This window comes from Camelus dromedarius, chromosome 10, assembly GCF_036321535.1.
Source record: "Camelus dromedarius isolate mCamDro1 chromosome 10, mCamDro1.pat, whole genome shotgun sequence".
In the NCBI taxonomy this organism is placed as follows: Eukaryota; Metazoa; Chordata; class Mammalia; order Artiodactyla; family Camelidae; genus Camelus; species Camelus dromedarius.
In genome coordinates, this window is record NC_087445.1 from 77680178 (window position 1) to 77694277 (window position 14100).

Below are 14100 nucleotides of genomic sequence, written 5' to 3' on the forward strand. Positions count from 1 at the left end.
GTGTCTCCATCGTACATGTCACCGCCTGTAGTCCCGGGTCCCGAGGACCCCGCTAACACCTGCGGGGAGCCCAGGGTCCTCCCGGGGGAAGAGGGTGCCGTCCAGCAGCAAACGCGCAGGTCAGCGCGGCCAGGGCCCCGCCTGGCGTCGCAGGGACGGCGGCGAGTCAGAAGCGGCGGGGGCCTGCACCACGCGGGGTGCCGCAGGCCTCGTAGAGCCTTGCTGGGTGGACGGAGCCCGGGCAGCCCGGCCGGCTCAGTGGCTGGTGCTGCCGGCCCCTTTCCAGGTGCCGCCTGGGGGTCTGACGGCAGCTGGCGCTGTTTTGTGATTGGCCCGCCTCGCTCCCTAGCTCAGCTCCCTGGGTGCCGGGCCTGGGCGAGGCCCTGGATGCAGAGGGCCCTCTGCCAGTGTGACCCCAGCTGGCCTCACGGCGCCACCCCTCCCCCTGGGCCTCCTGGGAGCAGGTGGGGCCGTGCGGAGCCTCCCCGCCCAAACTGGCAACCCCAGCGCGCGGAGTCTGGTGCCTGGTGCCGTCCCCACTCCCTTCTCCAGAACGAGGTGATCCGTTATCTCCAGGGGAGCTGCCTGAATCACCTGGTTCCCCGTCATGCCGGCGGGCTCTGCTCTGGGACCGGCTCCTGCTAGCGCCCCGCCCGCTCTGCCCTGCACCGCCTTTGGCAGCTGGATGCGGGACTAATGACCATGGCCACATCTGTTCTGTTCCTTGAGGGATGACAGGGGAGAGGGACATACATATTCGTGTGTTTTTATAAAAACAGATGGAAGCAGGGATGGCAAGAGGAAGGAGGTGCCGCGTGGATGCAGGGAGAAGCCGGACACATCCTTACTTCTCAGGGGTCAGGTGGAAGGTTCCTCTTGTCCCTCGGCTGTGACATTTCCTCCCAGTTCTCAGAGTAGAGCCTTAGTGTCGCCTGTCTTCCTGTTGGCTGTGGGAACGAGCCTCCTCTCTGTGGCCCAGCTCCACCCCGCCGGGACATCCCGGTGTTGCCCTGCTGGGTGCTGGAGCACCCGGGCCTGGACCACGAGGCTCCTCACGTGGCCCCAGACCACCCAGTGGGGCTCTGTCAGCCCCTCCCATCCCCTGCTGTGGGGCTCCTTCCCAGGTGCTCTGCGGTCACCTGTCCCCCGTGTGAGCCCTGTGGGCAGCGTGACTTACTTCCAAATACCGGCGTGTGTTTGGAGGGGTGGCCAGGCTGGATCGTAGGTGCCTCCTACTGGGTGGTTGGAACCCTGCAGAGATACGGCCGGCATCTGGGCTCCCAGTGAGCTGATGTGGGGGTGCCGGGTGTCGACAAGAAGGGGAAGACGAATGGTCACAGCCTGGGGAGCAAGTTTCAGGCCAAGTCCCATGTCTGAACGCATGGACGAGGGAATTGCCTCCTGGAGGCCCCTCCTTGGTGACATTGTGTTCATAAGCAGGGTGGCGCCCCCACCCGCTGAAATTTCACCATAAAATTTCCCACCAGCAACAGCATCCGTCAAAAGCTGCTCGGAGCTCTTAACTTTTGGGCCAGGAAAGGAGAGTTGTCAGGCTGGGAGAGGATGAAGAGGGATGGTCAACAGTGGTTTCAGTACCCAGATCTGGCACCTTTCCCCAGCCCCCTGCGGTGCTGGGGCTGGGCGGCAGGGCCTGGGGTCCCTTCTGCACTGCCTCACTCCCTGGAGGGCCTGGAACACTGAGCACATCTGGGCCATCGAGCACACACCACAGGTGACCACCAGGCAGGCCCTTCGCCGAGGCGCGGGGCCAGAGTGCACTTTGCTTCTGCTGTGGAATAAGACACAGGCATTGCACCGGCCTTCACCTCTGGCCCAGAAGGGAGAGGAGGGCCACCCAGGGCAGGGGAGTGGTCAGGAGAAGAGTAGGCACCTAAAATCTTTGGGAAATTAAAGTTCATCAACTAAATCTTCAAGATACAGCATTCCTTCCTTCCTGTATTCACTCACTCATCCATCCATCCTCCCATCCATCCTCCCATCCACCCATCCATCCAGCCAGCCATCCAACCATCCATCTGTCCATCCATTCTTCCATTCATGCATCCAACCATCCATGGAATCATTCTTCATCCATCCTTCCTTTCATTCATGCTCCCATTAATCATCTCTATCCTTCTATCCTTTCTTCTATCTGTTCAATCATCCATCCATCCTCCCACCCATCCATCCTTCTCCATGCATCCATCCATCCTTCCATCCATCTCTCTGTTCTTCCATTCACTTCATCCCTGTGCCCATGTGTCCATCCTTCAGTGAGGGTTTGCTGAGCATCTCATGTGGTACTTTGAAGAGACATAGTGAAAACGAGAAGACTGTGTCTCCAGGATGCTTTCTCGGTTGACGTTCAGATCAGTCTGTGTAGGAAGTAAGAGAGGTGAGGCATCCTCTGACCTGTCACTCTCCCACTCACCTGGGGCTTTGAGAGTCTCTCCAGTCTCTTGGCTCAGAGGCTGAGGATCTCCTCCCCCCAGGCCTTCCTGAGGTCCTGAACCTCCAGACGGAGCGGTTCCCCTCTGCCCTGCGGTGACCTCCCTCTGCCTCCGTGCGCTCTCCTCGTCACGCCCTGGAAGGAGGGTGAGCTCTGCAGCGGGGTGCCTGGTGGTATCTCGGGGAGCTTCCTGCCTTCTCCTCCTTGTGTCGGGGAGGAGGGGGGACACTGAGGCCAGACAGCTGTTTGTATCTCAGTAGGGCCTTGGGCGACTCACCTAAACTCTCTCAGCCTGAGATTCCTCATCGACAGAGGAAGGAGTCTGCTTTGTGAGGTGTCTGGGTGCGTGTGGCGGGGGGGGGGGGTAGTAGGGCAGAGAGCCCAGGGTGTGTGGGCGCAGTGGGCGCCCTCCCCGAGGCTGGGTGCCGGTGAGCTGCCGTTGCCGCCCGCCAGCCATGCCCCAGACTTGTGCGGCCCCCGTCCCGTCCCGGGGCTGCCTCCTTGCAGGGTGTCCCTTCCTTTTCATAGACAGTGACGGTTCCGTATGGAGCCCACTTTGCCCACGGCCACAGGGCTCCCGAGGGGGTTTGGAATCAGCCACGGCCGCTGTGCCCAAACCCTGGAGCTCTGCATTGCCCCTGGGGGTGCAGGGGTGGGGTGGGCAGCTGGTCTGGGGGACGGAGGCTTACGTGAGACAGTGCTGGCTCCTTTGGTAAAAATCTCTCCGGAAGCTGCGTTGCTGGGTCCTCGGCCCTTCTTCAGAAATGGGAAAACGGGCCAGAGGCGAGTGACAGCACAGTGTCACCGAGCACCGCGGGCCCGACCTGGGCTCACTGTGGCCGTTCCTTGTCCCCAGGAAGCATCGAGACTGACAGGAGGTCAGGGCGGTGCAGAGGCGGGCGGGGTTCGGGCAGAGGCCGGGGGCCCCTCCGAGCAGGCGCCTCAGGCTTTTCCCTGCATCCAGCCTTCCAGCCCCAGCGCAGGGCAGGTGCGCTGCCCGGAACCCACCCCCCCCGCCGGGGCGCTGTTCTCGGGGACCCTGTAACGCGGGGCATTGGTGAGGGGGTGTCCGGGGAGAGCCAGACCCCCTGGGCAGGACTGGGCTCGGAGAGCTGGGGTGAAGGGGGGCCTGGATGTCGGGCAGAGGGGTCGGAAGCTCTCGGGGAGGGAGGCACCGATGAGAGTTCAGGGCAGTGGTTTTCGGAGGCGCAGAAGCCTGTGAGCCTGAGGACTTGCCCTGAGGTCACCTGCACCCCGTGACAGCCCTGGGTGAGCAGCAGCGGGGAGGGTCCATGGTGGGAGGAGGGTGGCACGCATTTTCCACCCCGGCCGCAGTGCTTTGTTCCGAGGCTGGGTCACTGGAGAGGAATTTCAGTCGGAGCCTCCCAAGCGGCCTGTTTGTTTTGCAGCCTGCTGGGCTGCCCTCTGGTGGGGGGTGGTCATGGGCTTCGCGCTTTGCGGCGAGGGCTGGTGCCGGGGGTGGGGGGCCTCAGCCGGGGCCGGGGGAGCCTCCGTACTCCCCGCCCCCCTCGCTGTCCGCCCGTTGCTCCCGTGAGAGCCCTGCCTCTTTTCACTCCCGGAAGCGCGAGGTGGAAACCGGGAGGGCAGTGGGAAGCGCGGGCGTGCTTCCAGGGGTCTGCACCGTGCGCCCTGCAAGCACGGGACAGATGTGCCATTTGGTGGCAGTGACTGCGGGTGTCCACGGGGTGCCGGGGGTTCAGCAGGGACACTGCAGCCTGGGCCCCTGCCCTCTTGAGGTTCGCAGCCCAGGAAGGCAGACCCCTCTTACCCAGGGAATTAGCTGTGTTTACACTTAGGGAAGGCAGACACAGCAGGGTGGTGAGGGTCGGGGCTGCAGTTTAAGGGCCACCACTGGCCCGGCCTTGCGTCTGCTTTTGCTGAGGGGAAGGAAGCTCGGGACTGGGGTGGATCAGAAGCTGCGGGCGGCTCTGCACCAGGGCCGTGTGATCCCGGGTGGCCACCCCCTCCTCCCCACGGCTCTGCTTTCCCAGTAAAGGCCGCCAGCCAAATGTTACTAGCGACCCTCCTGGCTCTAACTCATGCAGTCGTGAGGCGTCCGAAGGCTTTGGGCTTGGTGGGTGTTGGGAGGGCACTTCGGGTTTCTCTTGAACCTGAGGGTGTTGACCCTGGCGTGAGCCAAAACCTTCTCTCCGCTCCCCCCACTGCTGGCCCCCCCGGAGCGCCCATCGGCTCCCTCTGCTCCAGGTGCCCCCAGACCCTGGCGGGACTCGGCCCTGGGCTGGGCGTCGGAGAGCTCGGCGCAGCAACGCCGGGCTGCGGCCCTGGGGGGACGGAACCCCGCGCCCCAGGGCCGGGAGGCCTGGGGGGCCCCCGCAGGGGTCGGCGTTGTCCCTGCTGGGCGCTGGGGGCTCGGCCGCCTGCCTCGCTTCACCCCGCGGTGCTGCCTGGAACCTAAGCATGCTGTGCATGTGTCATAGGGCCCTCCGGACCAGCGACAGCAGGTCGGGGGGCCGTCCAGGTGATGTTCTCCCTGACTCGGCGGACACGCGACGTTCCAGGGTGCTCTCCGCTCGCAGGGAGGAGCCGGGAGCGGGGCTCGTGTGTCGGGCTCTTCCTGCTGTAGCGTCTTTCTCTGACCTCGAGAGAGGACGTGACCTCGAGACCTCTGTAGTGGGGGGATGCAGGCTTCAGCCCCACCGCCGGGGCGGTCTCCCAGCGGAGTTCCTGGGACAGAGGAGCTGAGACCCCGATTCCTCCTGAGCCTGTGTCGAAGTGGGGCGGTGTGGGGGGGGGGCGCAGGCCTGGCAGCCCCGGGAGGAGCCCATGGAGGCTGTGCCGCCAGAGGCCTCTCGGGCCCTTGCCACACCTTCTGTAAAACGAAACTGCTGTTTTCAGCTCTGGCGCAGGGAGCCCCTGGCTGGAGGGAGGGGTGGCCCTGGGCCTGGGAAGGTCAGTGGCCTTTCAGCTCGTTGCCACAGAGCGCCACGAACATGGCCCGGAAGGCTTCTGGAGACCGGCCCTCCCGCCGGCAATGGGGAAAGCAGGCCTGCGTCTGGCGAGAGCATCGCGGTAGCTGGGCGTGAGCCCCAGGCGCCCAGCCGGCGGCTCTGGTGTCTCCCCTGGCCCAGCTGGCTTCGGAGACGAAGCCCAGAGATGAGCCACAGCTCGGCTGCGTCCCCAGGGCAGGTGAGCCAGGGGCTGGCACGGCCACCCCTTCCCATGGGCCGCATCCAGGCCCCGGGCTGTGCTGGCATCTGCTTCTGGTGTCACGTGGGCAGGCACCAGCCAGGCCTGTGGGGGCCGGTGGGGGGGTCGCCAGTGCCCAGCGCTTCGGGGAGGACGCTGATGAGGGGTGCTGACCGCCCTGTGTGGGGGCGGGGCTCTGGGTAGCAGCTTGGAACCACTCGGGAAACTCAGAGAGGCCACGAGGAGGCAGATGCCAGGCTGCACTGGGAGTGCCTTGGGTCCCCCCACGCCCCTCCCTCTGCGGGGGTGGGAAACCCTCACCCGCCACGTTCTGGCCCCTTGATGAAAGTGGCAGAGGTCTGCAGCAAAGCTGGGCTGTGGAAGTGACACGGCCAGAGGCGGGGGACCTCAGAGCTCCGGAATCTGGGTGACAGGGTGCCTTGCAGGAAACTGGACGGGGGACCTGCTTTGTGACGGAGTGACGGGGCGCTCTGACTCCACGCTTGACTCGACTTTCTCTGCCTGGACTCCCGGGTCGTCCTGCTGGTAGTGACATGGCAGGACTCTGCACACGAGACCGGCTGTGCTTAAGGGCGCTGGGTGTGTGGCCCCCAAGCCTGTGTCGTCACGGGCTGGAGGCCCGGGGTCTCTGCGATGGGGAGGGGGTGTCACGTGTCACAGTCACGTGAAGGCCCCCTTTGGCATTTGGAGGGGGAACAGTTGAGCTCCCCAGAATGTCAGACTCTCCCCACCCTCAGGGGCTGCTCCCCTTCTCTGGGGAGCTATGGATGGAGGTCAGGAACTTTCCAGAAGGGACGCAGGGGCCGCCCCTCCCTCGCTCTTGGCTCTGCCCCGTCTTGCCCTGTAGCTGTCTGTCTTCTGGGGGCAAGCGGAAGCTGGCTCTTCGTGTCAGCTGTGACGGGAGAATCACATTTAATCGGTGAGGATGGGGCAGCGTGCCCGGTGGGGGCAGGCGCTCCGGCCGATACGTAGCAGGTCCCCAGAGCTGTCGGTCACTCTGCTCCTCAAGGCCACCCCGGGCAAAGCTGCTTCTTCCATCCGTGGGGGATCTCGCACCGCCTTGCGGCCTGGGTCGGGGTGGGGTTTCTGTGACAAAGACGAGAAGCACTGTTGGGGAGCCCGGGTGGCTGCTCGCAGGGGCTGGGCCGGGACCCAGCTCTGTGGAGCTCAACGTGCACGTCTGCACGGTGGGGCGTCCTGCCCCCGGCAGCCCTGGCCTCTAAGCTGGTCCCTCGGCGCCTGCTGAGGGTCAGAGGTTGTCGTGGTGCGGGCGGGGAGGGGGCTCCCAGTTCCCCTAGCCCTCGGCTGCTCCTCTCCTGCTCGTGGCTGACCCCCCACCTCCCCTCTGTCATTTCAGCTCAGCCAGCAGATCTCCTGAAGGTTCTAGACTTTCACAACCTGCCTGACGGCATAACCAAGACCACAGGCTTTTGTGCAACGCGGCGATCTTCCAAAGGCCCGGACGTGGCTTACAGAGTCACGAAGGACGCCCAGCTCAGCGCACCCACCAAGCAGCTGTACCCTGGTAAGAGGCGTGCGTGTGTGCCCGGTGGGGGTGCCACTCCCCCCTTCCCGTCCGCAGCCAGGGAGCAGAGCGGGGCCTGTGTGGCGGGAGAAACACGCTTGGGTTTCCGGGAGGCCCTTCGGATGAGCCCGGTTTGATCTCCATGCAGTGGACGCACAGCCCCAGCGGCCATCACCCTCACCAGCAAAGTGGGAGTGGGGCCTCCTCTGTTCCCGCTGCTGCTCGGGCAGGTGTGTCTCCGGCTGGAGACGGGCTGCCGGGACTCCAGGTGCAGAAAGGCCATGGATGGGTCTCGGGTGACGAGGTGAAGAGAAAGCCCAGGGTCATGGGGAAGGAAGCGCTTCCCGACAGACGCTAATTGGGGGCAAGGACATTAAGAGACACACGGATCAAACCTCAGGGCTCCCGGCGAGAGAGTGCAGGCTTTTAATGAGACTCAATTGCCAAGTGTCAGATCTCCGCTTTTAATTAAGCTCCCAGAGCGGGAAGCGACGTTAGCAGCTAGGAGACAGCACCTGAGCCGGCCCCATCTGCGGCCGAGGGGCCGTGTGCGACCCCCCCCCCACCCCCGGGCTGCCCTGCGCTGCGTCGGTGGGCCCGTGGTTTGTGACCTCTCCCGCGCCTCACACGAGCTCGCCTTTCTGATCCAGGTCAGGAGGGGGCCGGGGACCTCGGGCAGGCGAGCTCACCTCGTCTTGTGATTACCAGAGGGCTGCGCGCCGCCTTTCTGGTGACCGGGTGTGCCCCCGACGTTGAACCAGAACCGGGCAGTCCTTTGACAAGTGCTGGTGTCTCTGTCTTCTCAAGCCCCCACTGGCCCTGAGGACACGCCCCTCGGGGGCTGCACCTTCTCTTTCCCTCGCCCCTTCACTCGTAACTCGTGCTTCACCCCAGCGACTTTCTCAGCCTTCCTGTAAGTCCCTGGGGACTTGTGAGAGTTTGAGAGAGAGGCTGAGTCGCTCTTTCCAGGAATGTCATGAGGGGTGGGTGCCGCCCCTCAGAGGTGCCGAGCCCCGGCTCCCCCTCTTAAAGAGCCCCCCACCCCTGGGGGCCCGATGTCCCCCCGCTAGACCACCTGCCTCATCACCGCGGGCGGGGGTCACTGCCCGGGCTCCTGGGTCCACTTGCCACAAAGAACCGCAGTGACTTCATTTCCCCAGTGTCCAGAGGAGCATTTCTTGGCCTTTCTGGAGCAAATGTATCTTTTAGAATCACCCAGAAGTTGCCCGCTGTCCTGCCCCGCGTCCCCAGTTTAGAATTCCTGTCCTGGAGGGACTGAGGGCCGGGTGCAGGGAAGGCTTCTGAGAGCGACGGCCCAGGGCCTTGGTGGCGGTGTCCTCTGGCACAGACACCGCTGTGTGGTGTGTGCACGGTGTGGTCACCCTCTGAGGCCGTCTGCGGGTACGGTGTCCCATCTTGGGGTCCTCTGGAGTCGGTTTGCTGACAGTTCCATCTGACCCCTGCCACCCGATTCAGGGTCACGGCCACCTCACTGGCGTCCAAGTCCTTGAACCTGCCCCCTTGTGTTATCTCGCGATGAGAAAACACCAGAGGGTCTCAGAATACAGGCCAGTTACCGGAGATCTAGCCTGAACCCCTGAAGCAGCCAGACCTCGCTTCTCCCTCAGCTCTCACGCTAGGAGCTAGATTAGACATGCAACGAGTTTAAAAGGCGTCGCAGGGCCTTCCGGCCATAACTAGCTTATGGAGCACACGGGGTCTGTACCTTGCGCTCGCCTCATTAATGCCAAATAAAACTGGGGCTTGATTCCGGGTGATTTTAGGGAGCTTCCATGGGGTCCTTCCTGCAGGCCCAGTGCTGGGTCAGGGGCCTGTGACCAGACATTCCGCACATCGTCAGCGTGGTGCGGCTCTGTGGCCCTCGGGCCTGATGGAGCGTCGCGGCCCCTCCATCCTTTCTCTCGTGGGAGCCTTGGAGTGAGAACCCCCTGTCGTGCTTTTTGCTTGGAGGCCCACCTCCCGGGGACGGGTGGTGTCTGGCTGCATTTTAGACGCCGTTTCCACTGGGCAGCTGCAGGGAAAGGGGCCGTGGGCCCAGGGGAGCACAGCGAGGCCGGGGTCCCGGTGGCCTGAGTTGAGCATAACTGTTTTAAACGTCTCAGTGCAAAGGGAGTCTCAATCCGGTGACTTCTCTCCGTAAGGAGAGGGGCCCCAGCGTCTTCCAGCCTCTCTGAGGACGCAGGTGCCCCAGCCCCGCAGGCCGAGGGGGTCTGGGCCGTGAGTCAGGGCTTGGCGCCCGAGGCTGAGGGCTTGGGAGCCTTTGTGGGGACCTGCCCCCTTCCCCAGCCCAGGCCAGGCGCCGGCTGCCCCTCAGCGCCCACCACGCCGGCCCCCCCGCTCTCGGGGCTCCGGCTCTGTGTGGGTCGCCTGCAATCCGGGCCCTGTCTTGGCTGGGAAATCGGGGTTCCATGGGCTGGGAGCCTTCAGAGGCCTCGCCCCCCCACCCCAGCAGGTGAAGCGGGGCCAGCCAGTGTTTTCTGCGCTCGCCAGCCAGACGGAGACTACCTCCTCCCTGATTCGTGTCTTCTGTTTTTAAGGTTTGATGCTGAGTTTCGGGTGTGAGCGTGGGGGTCCAGTGCTGCGGGCGCACAGGCGGCTCAGCTGTCTGCACCTGCTCTCCCCGTTCTCTCCATCGGGGGTTGTTCCAGGCTGCTGCGTGTGGCCCCCGCGCTGCACAGCCGGCCCTCGCTGGTCGCCTGTTTTACGTGTTAATCCCAAACTCCTAACTTGTCCCTCCCCCGTCCTGATTCTAAGAGGGTTTTCCAGTCTTGCTTAGAGCCCGTGTCCGGGCTCTGAAGTCAGTGGGACCGGGAGCTGGGCTCTGAGCCGCTGGCCTTTCCCGGGGGTTGGCGGCGGGCGGCCCGACACCGTGAAGGCCAGGCTGGGAGGGTGGAAGCAGAAGCCAGGCCCGTGATGCTTTGCGGGGAGTGGGCGCCACCAACAAACCAGAGAGGGTCTCACTGCTTGCCTTGGGGGGGTTCCCGGGCTTTGTCACCCCCTGCCTGACATGGGGGCAAGGACGTCACACCAGGGTGAGACTGGCTGAGGCCCTAGAAGAAGCCGTTAAGGGCCCTCCTTGAATAAAGCAGGCAAGTGTGTCACGTGAGGCCACCTGACATCCCGGGGACTCCCCGGCCCCTGGTGGGGCGCCCCCGCGTCCACTGAACCAGCGTGGCCGCCTGCCGTCACCCAGGTCCAAGCCGTCCCCTCTAAAGACACCCAAACAGGGCAGTGTCCCAGTGACCACTCAGCCCCCTCCTCTGTTCTCCTGCCCAGAGCTGGGGTCCTCGCCCTGTTGTGCTCCCTCGGGACGGCTGAGGCTCCGGTCCTGCTCAGGGTCCGAGGCGGGGCAGGCGTAGTGGCGTTCCCTCTCCCCACTCCCGCCGTGGGAGGGGCTGCGGAGTCTGCCTCCGTACAGCAGGACATCGCTCCCCAAACCGTGGGCTGAGTAGAATTCAGTTTAATAGCAAATGCATTTATTAAACTCCCACTGTCTACCTACACGGCCGCAGTGCCTTTGGGCCTCAGCCCAAGTGACAGGGAAATGATCTAAGGACGTAAGCGGGCCTCTTGTCCAGCCCGCCCCTCAACTTCGACTTTTCTCTGAGAAATAAAATGCGACGCGTCCGACAGCAGGCAAGCTTCCGCAGACAGCGGGGATTGTGAAGCATGTCGGCGCCCGGCCCAGTCGGGACTAGAATGGACCATCGGAAATGGCAGGGAATCTGCCGTCGTTTTGCCAGGAGAGAAATGTGCGTGAAGTGCCACTTATCCTTCCGGGCTGTCCGAGCTGAGAATGTGTCCTCGCAGCAGTTGAAAAACGGGGCAGCAGCATCTTAACGAGCTGGGAGGGAGGGGTTCGCGGTCCTGGGCGGTGCCCCGCGCTGGAGGCTGAGCCCTCCCTCTTCTCAGTGTTTCAGACAGGAGGGTAACTACAGGCGGCATGGAGTCGTCACCGGGCGGGGACGGGAGGCAGAGACCCTTTGAGGCGAGAGAGAGGGGGATGTGGACCCAGATCGTGCCTGTCGTCCGTCCTGGACGTGGGCAGTGTCCTCTGGGATCCTTCGGGTCAAACGCCAGCTGGGCCCTCAGTGCCCGCTCACCCCCAGGACTGAAGGGGCCACGAGGTCCTGGCGCTGGCCTGGCCGGGGTCTCCCCCGGGGCTGCACGCAGAGCCCCTCCCTGCCCACGGCTGTTCACAAAGGCCGGGGTCCTCGATTTCCCTCACTTCCCACGTTTGGAGGACAGTGTGGAGGGACAGCCGAGTGACACTAGTGGCCTCAACAGCCCCCTTTCCAAACGGCGTCCGTCTGTGGACAGGCGGTCTGAGCAGGTTCCTCAGTGAAGCCGGCCTTTCCTCAGAGAGATGGCCACGCTGACCACCATCACCTGCCACTTGGAGCTGTCCCCCTGCTCCGGGACTGGGGACCTCGAGCCGGGCCCCCTGTGGGGGAGGGCCGGGCCGCAGAGCTGAGCACAGCAAACAGACCCCACCGTCCAGCTCCTCAGTGCAGTGCCAGAGCCCGGGCTGCGAGCCCTGGGCCTTTCTTGGCCAGGGCTTGGGGTCCTCGGGACGGGTTCCCACCGGTCTTCGTCATGGCCTTGAGACCTTGCACAACTCTGTTGGTCCCCAGTGGGTTTCTCGGCTGCAACCCCTCTGGCTGTCGCCCTAGCGAGACCCCTCTACCCGGGTCTTCCGGGGCCGCAGGGGGTTTTCTCCTCCACTCGCAGGCCTTGGCAGCCGTTCCCCCCAGGGGGCACCTGCAGCATCCCCCATCCAGGGACCAGAAGCAGAGGCCAGCTGCCCGGCCGCACGGCGGTTCCGCCAGCAGAGGGCACCCACGGATAACGACGTCCCCGCTGGAAGCTGAGCCAGCCCCTGCTCTGCTGCCCCGAGGGGCCGATGGCCTTCCAGGCCGCCTGGTTGACCTTGTGACCTTGATCTGATGGAGTGGGGGCTCTGGCAGTGGGCTTTGCCTCGCCCAGGACCAGCGGCCGAGCTCCAGCCCTTCCCCAGCCACATGTCCCAGTTGCGGCCCCTCGAGGCCGGCTCCCTCTGCCAGGCTCTGAGATGCCCGGTGACTCGGGCTGAGCCTTGCTGGCTGAGCATCCACTCGCCAGCGCTCAGCCCGGCCCGTGTTCTCAGCACAACTGCAGATTTCATCCGGAGCGAGAGCCGCTGACGCCACCACCAGGGCTGATGGACGGGAGGAGGGACCGGGTTTCCGGTCACGCCGTGGACCAAGGGCGCGGGGGCTGTTTGTGGGTGTGGAGCGCCCTGGGTTACAGCAGGCCTGGCACCCTCGGCCGGGCCAGCTTGGGTCTGGCTTTTAACACGTACCTTCAGACTGTTTCCAGCCTGTGTTGTAAGGAGCTTTCCCTGCCCCCAACGTACCAGCGTTTGGTTTTCCTTTTTAAGTTTGAATTGACGTCTTTTGATTTATTTTCTTTTTCTCTGGTTTGCACATCAGCCGCGAAATGTCAAAAAGCGTGGTTCTAGCCGTGACCCCCCCCCCCCCGCCTTCCTTCCCCGTCTCCTGCTCCTCTCTCCCTCCAGAGGGCGCCGGAGGGGTCACACTCTGCCAGGCACAGCTGTAGGCACAGCTGTAGGCACAGCAGAAACAGCCCCTGCCCAGAGGAAGCTCACGTTCTGGAAAGTTCTCATTAGAATTTATGCATAGATGTATGGAGGTGTGGGAACTGCAAAGATAGCACTGAAGGCTCACAGTTGGAAGTATCAGTCAGGTTGGCATTTGAATTAAGCCTCAAAGCGGGTAGGTTTGGCCATGTGGTAATAGGGGAAGGCTGCAGGAACAGTTTGATCAAGGGGAGATGTGCAGCAGTTGTCTGGGTACCACCATACACAGCAAAGGTTGCCAGGTCCCTGAGCTGGTTCGTTTGCAGAGAGCCGTGTCTGGGCGTGGTTGGGAACTTCCTGACTGTCTTCTTGTCTCTGCCCTCTGTTCCAGCATCTGCATTTCCTGAAGATTTCTCCATTCTAACCACTGTGAAAGCCAAGAAAGGCAGCCAGGCCTTCCTGGTCTCCATCTACAACGAGCAAGGCATCCAGCAGATCGGCCTGGAGCTGGGCCGCTCTCCGGTCTTCCTCTACGAGGACCACACAGGGAAGCCGGGGCCAGAGGACTACCCCCTCTTCAGAGGCATCAATCTGTCAGATGGCAAGTAAGTGGCATCACTCAGCACACCTCTCCCGCTGGGGGTCAGGGGAAGCCATAAAGCTCCCTCGCCAAACCGAGGACATCATAGCAGGATGGTGCCGGCACGCCCACAGGTGGGCACCAGGCAGAGAGAGAACCGGGCTGGGGGTCCTGGGAGCTGCGTTTTGGTCTTGGGTCACCCTCTGTGGCTCTGGGGAACCTTTCTTCTCCCCGACTTCCATGTCCCCTTTGTAAACTGCTCTGAACTACATCAGATGCTGGCCTCTTAGTGTCCAAGGGGACAAGGGAGATTGTGTAGTTCCACCCAGACTGTCCTGAAAGAATTTAAAACTGTACCCTTAAGGATACAGACACAGGTGTGGGAGTGAGTGATTTTAAAAAACAAAACCCAAAAGAGCCAAGTCTTTCCAGAATTCTCTGTTGGTTGCACCCCTAAACCCTGGTAGTTTGAAAGTCACCTCTTCTGTGGCTGACACATCTGAGGCCACGTGTCATGATCCTTGAAGACCCCAGGTTGTGATTCCCGCGTTTCTCATCGAGAGTTTCATGGAGGCCCGTCAATTCCACCATTTCCCATCAGACTCAGCTTCTCTGACAGCCTGCAGTTTGCTGTCGGAGAAGCCGAGCAGCACAAGGGTGCACCACCAGGCCTCCCCGCCTCTGACCCGCTGACCAGCCCACGCCCGGTTTCACGGCTGTGCTCGGGGCTGGAAGGCTGGCCTCGTCCCAGACGTGAG

At 63.3% G+C, this 14100-nt stretch overlaps 1 protein-coding gene across 3 annotated transcripts in view; it reads left to right on the forward strand.

Annotated features, from left to right (window-relative positions):
• COL5A1 (collagen type V alpha 1 chain) overlaps positions 1 to 14100 on the forward strand; it is a 142791-nt gene that overhangs the window by 25155 nt on the left and 103536 nt on the right. For all 3 annotated transcript variants that reach the window (XM_064490758.1, XM_064490759.1, XM_064490760.1), the window contains exons 2-3: positions 6996 to 7163; positions 13154 to 13367. In XM_064490758.1, the coding sequence (XP_064346828.1) occupies positions 6996 to 7163; positions 13154 to 13367 (382 nt within the window). The remainder of the gene's footprint in view (positions 1 to 6995; positions 7164 to 13153; positions 13368 to 14100) is intronic.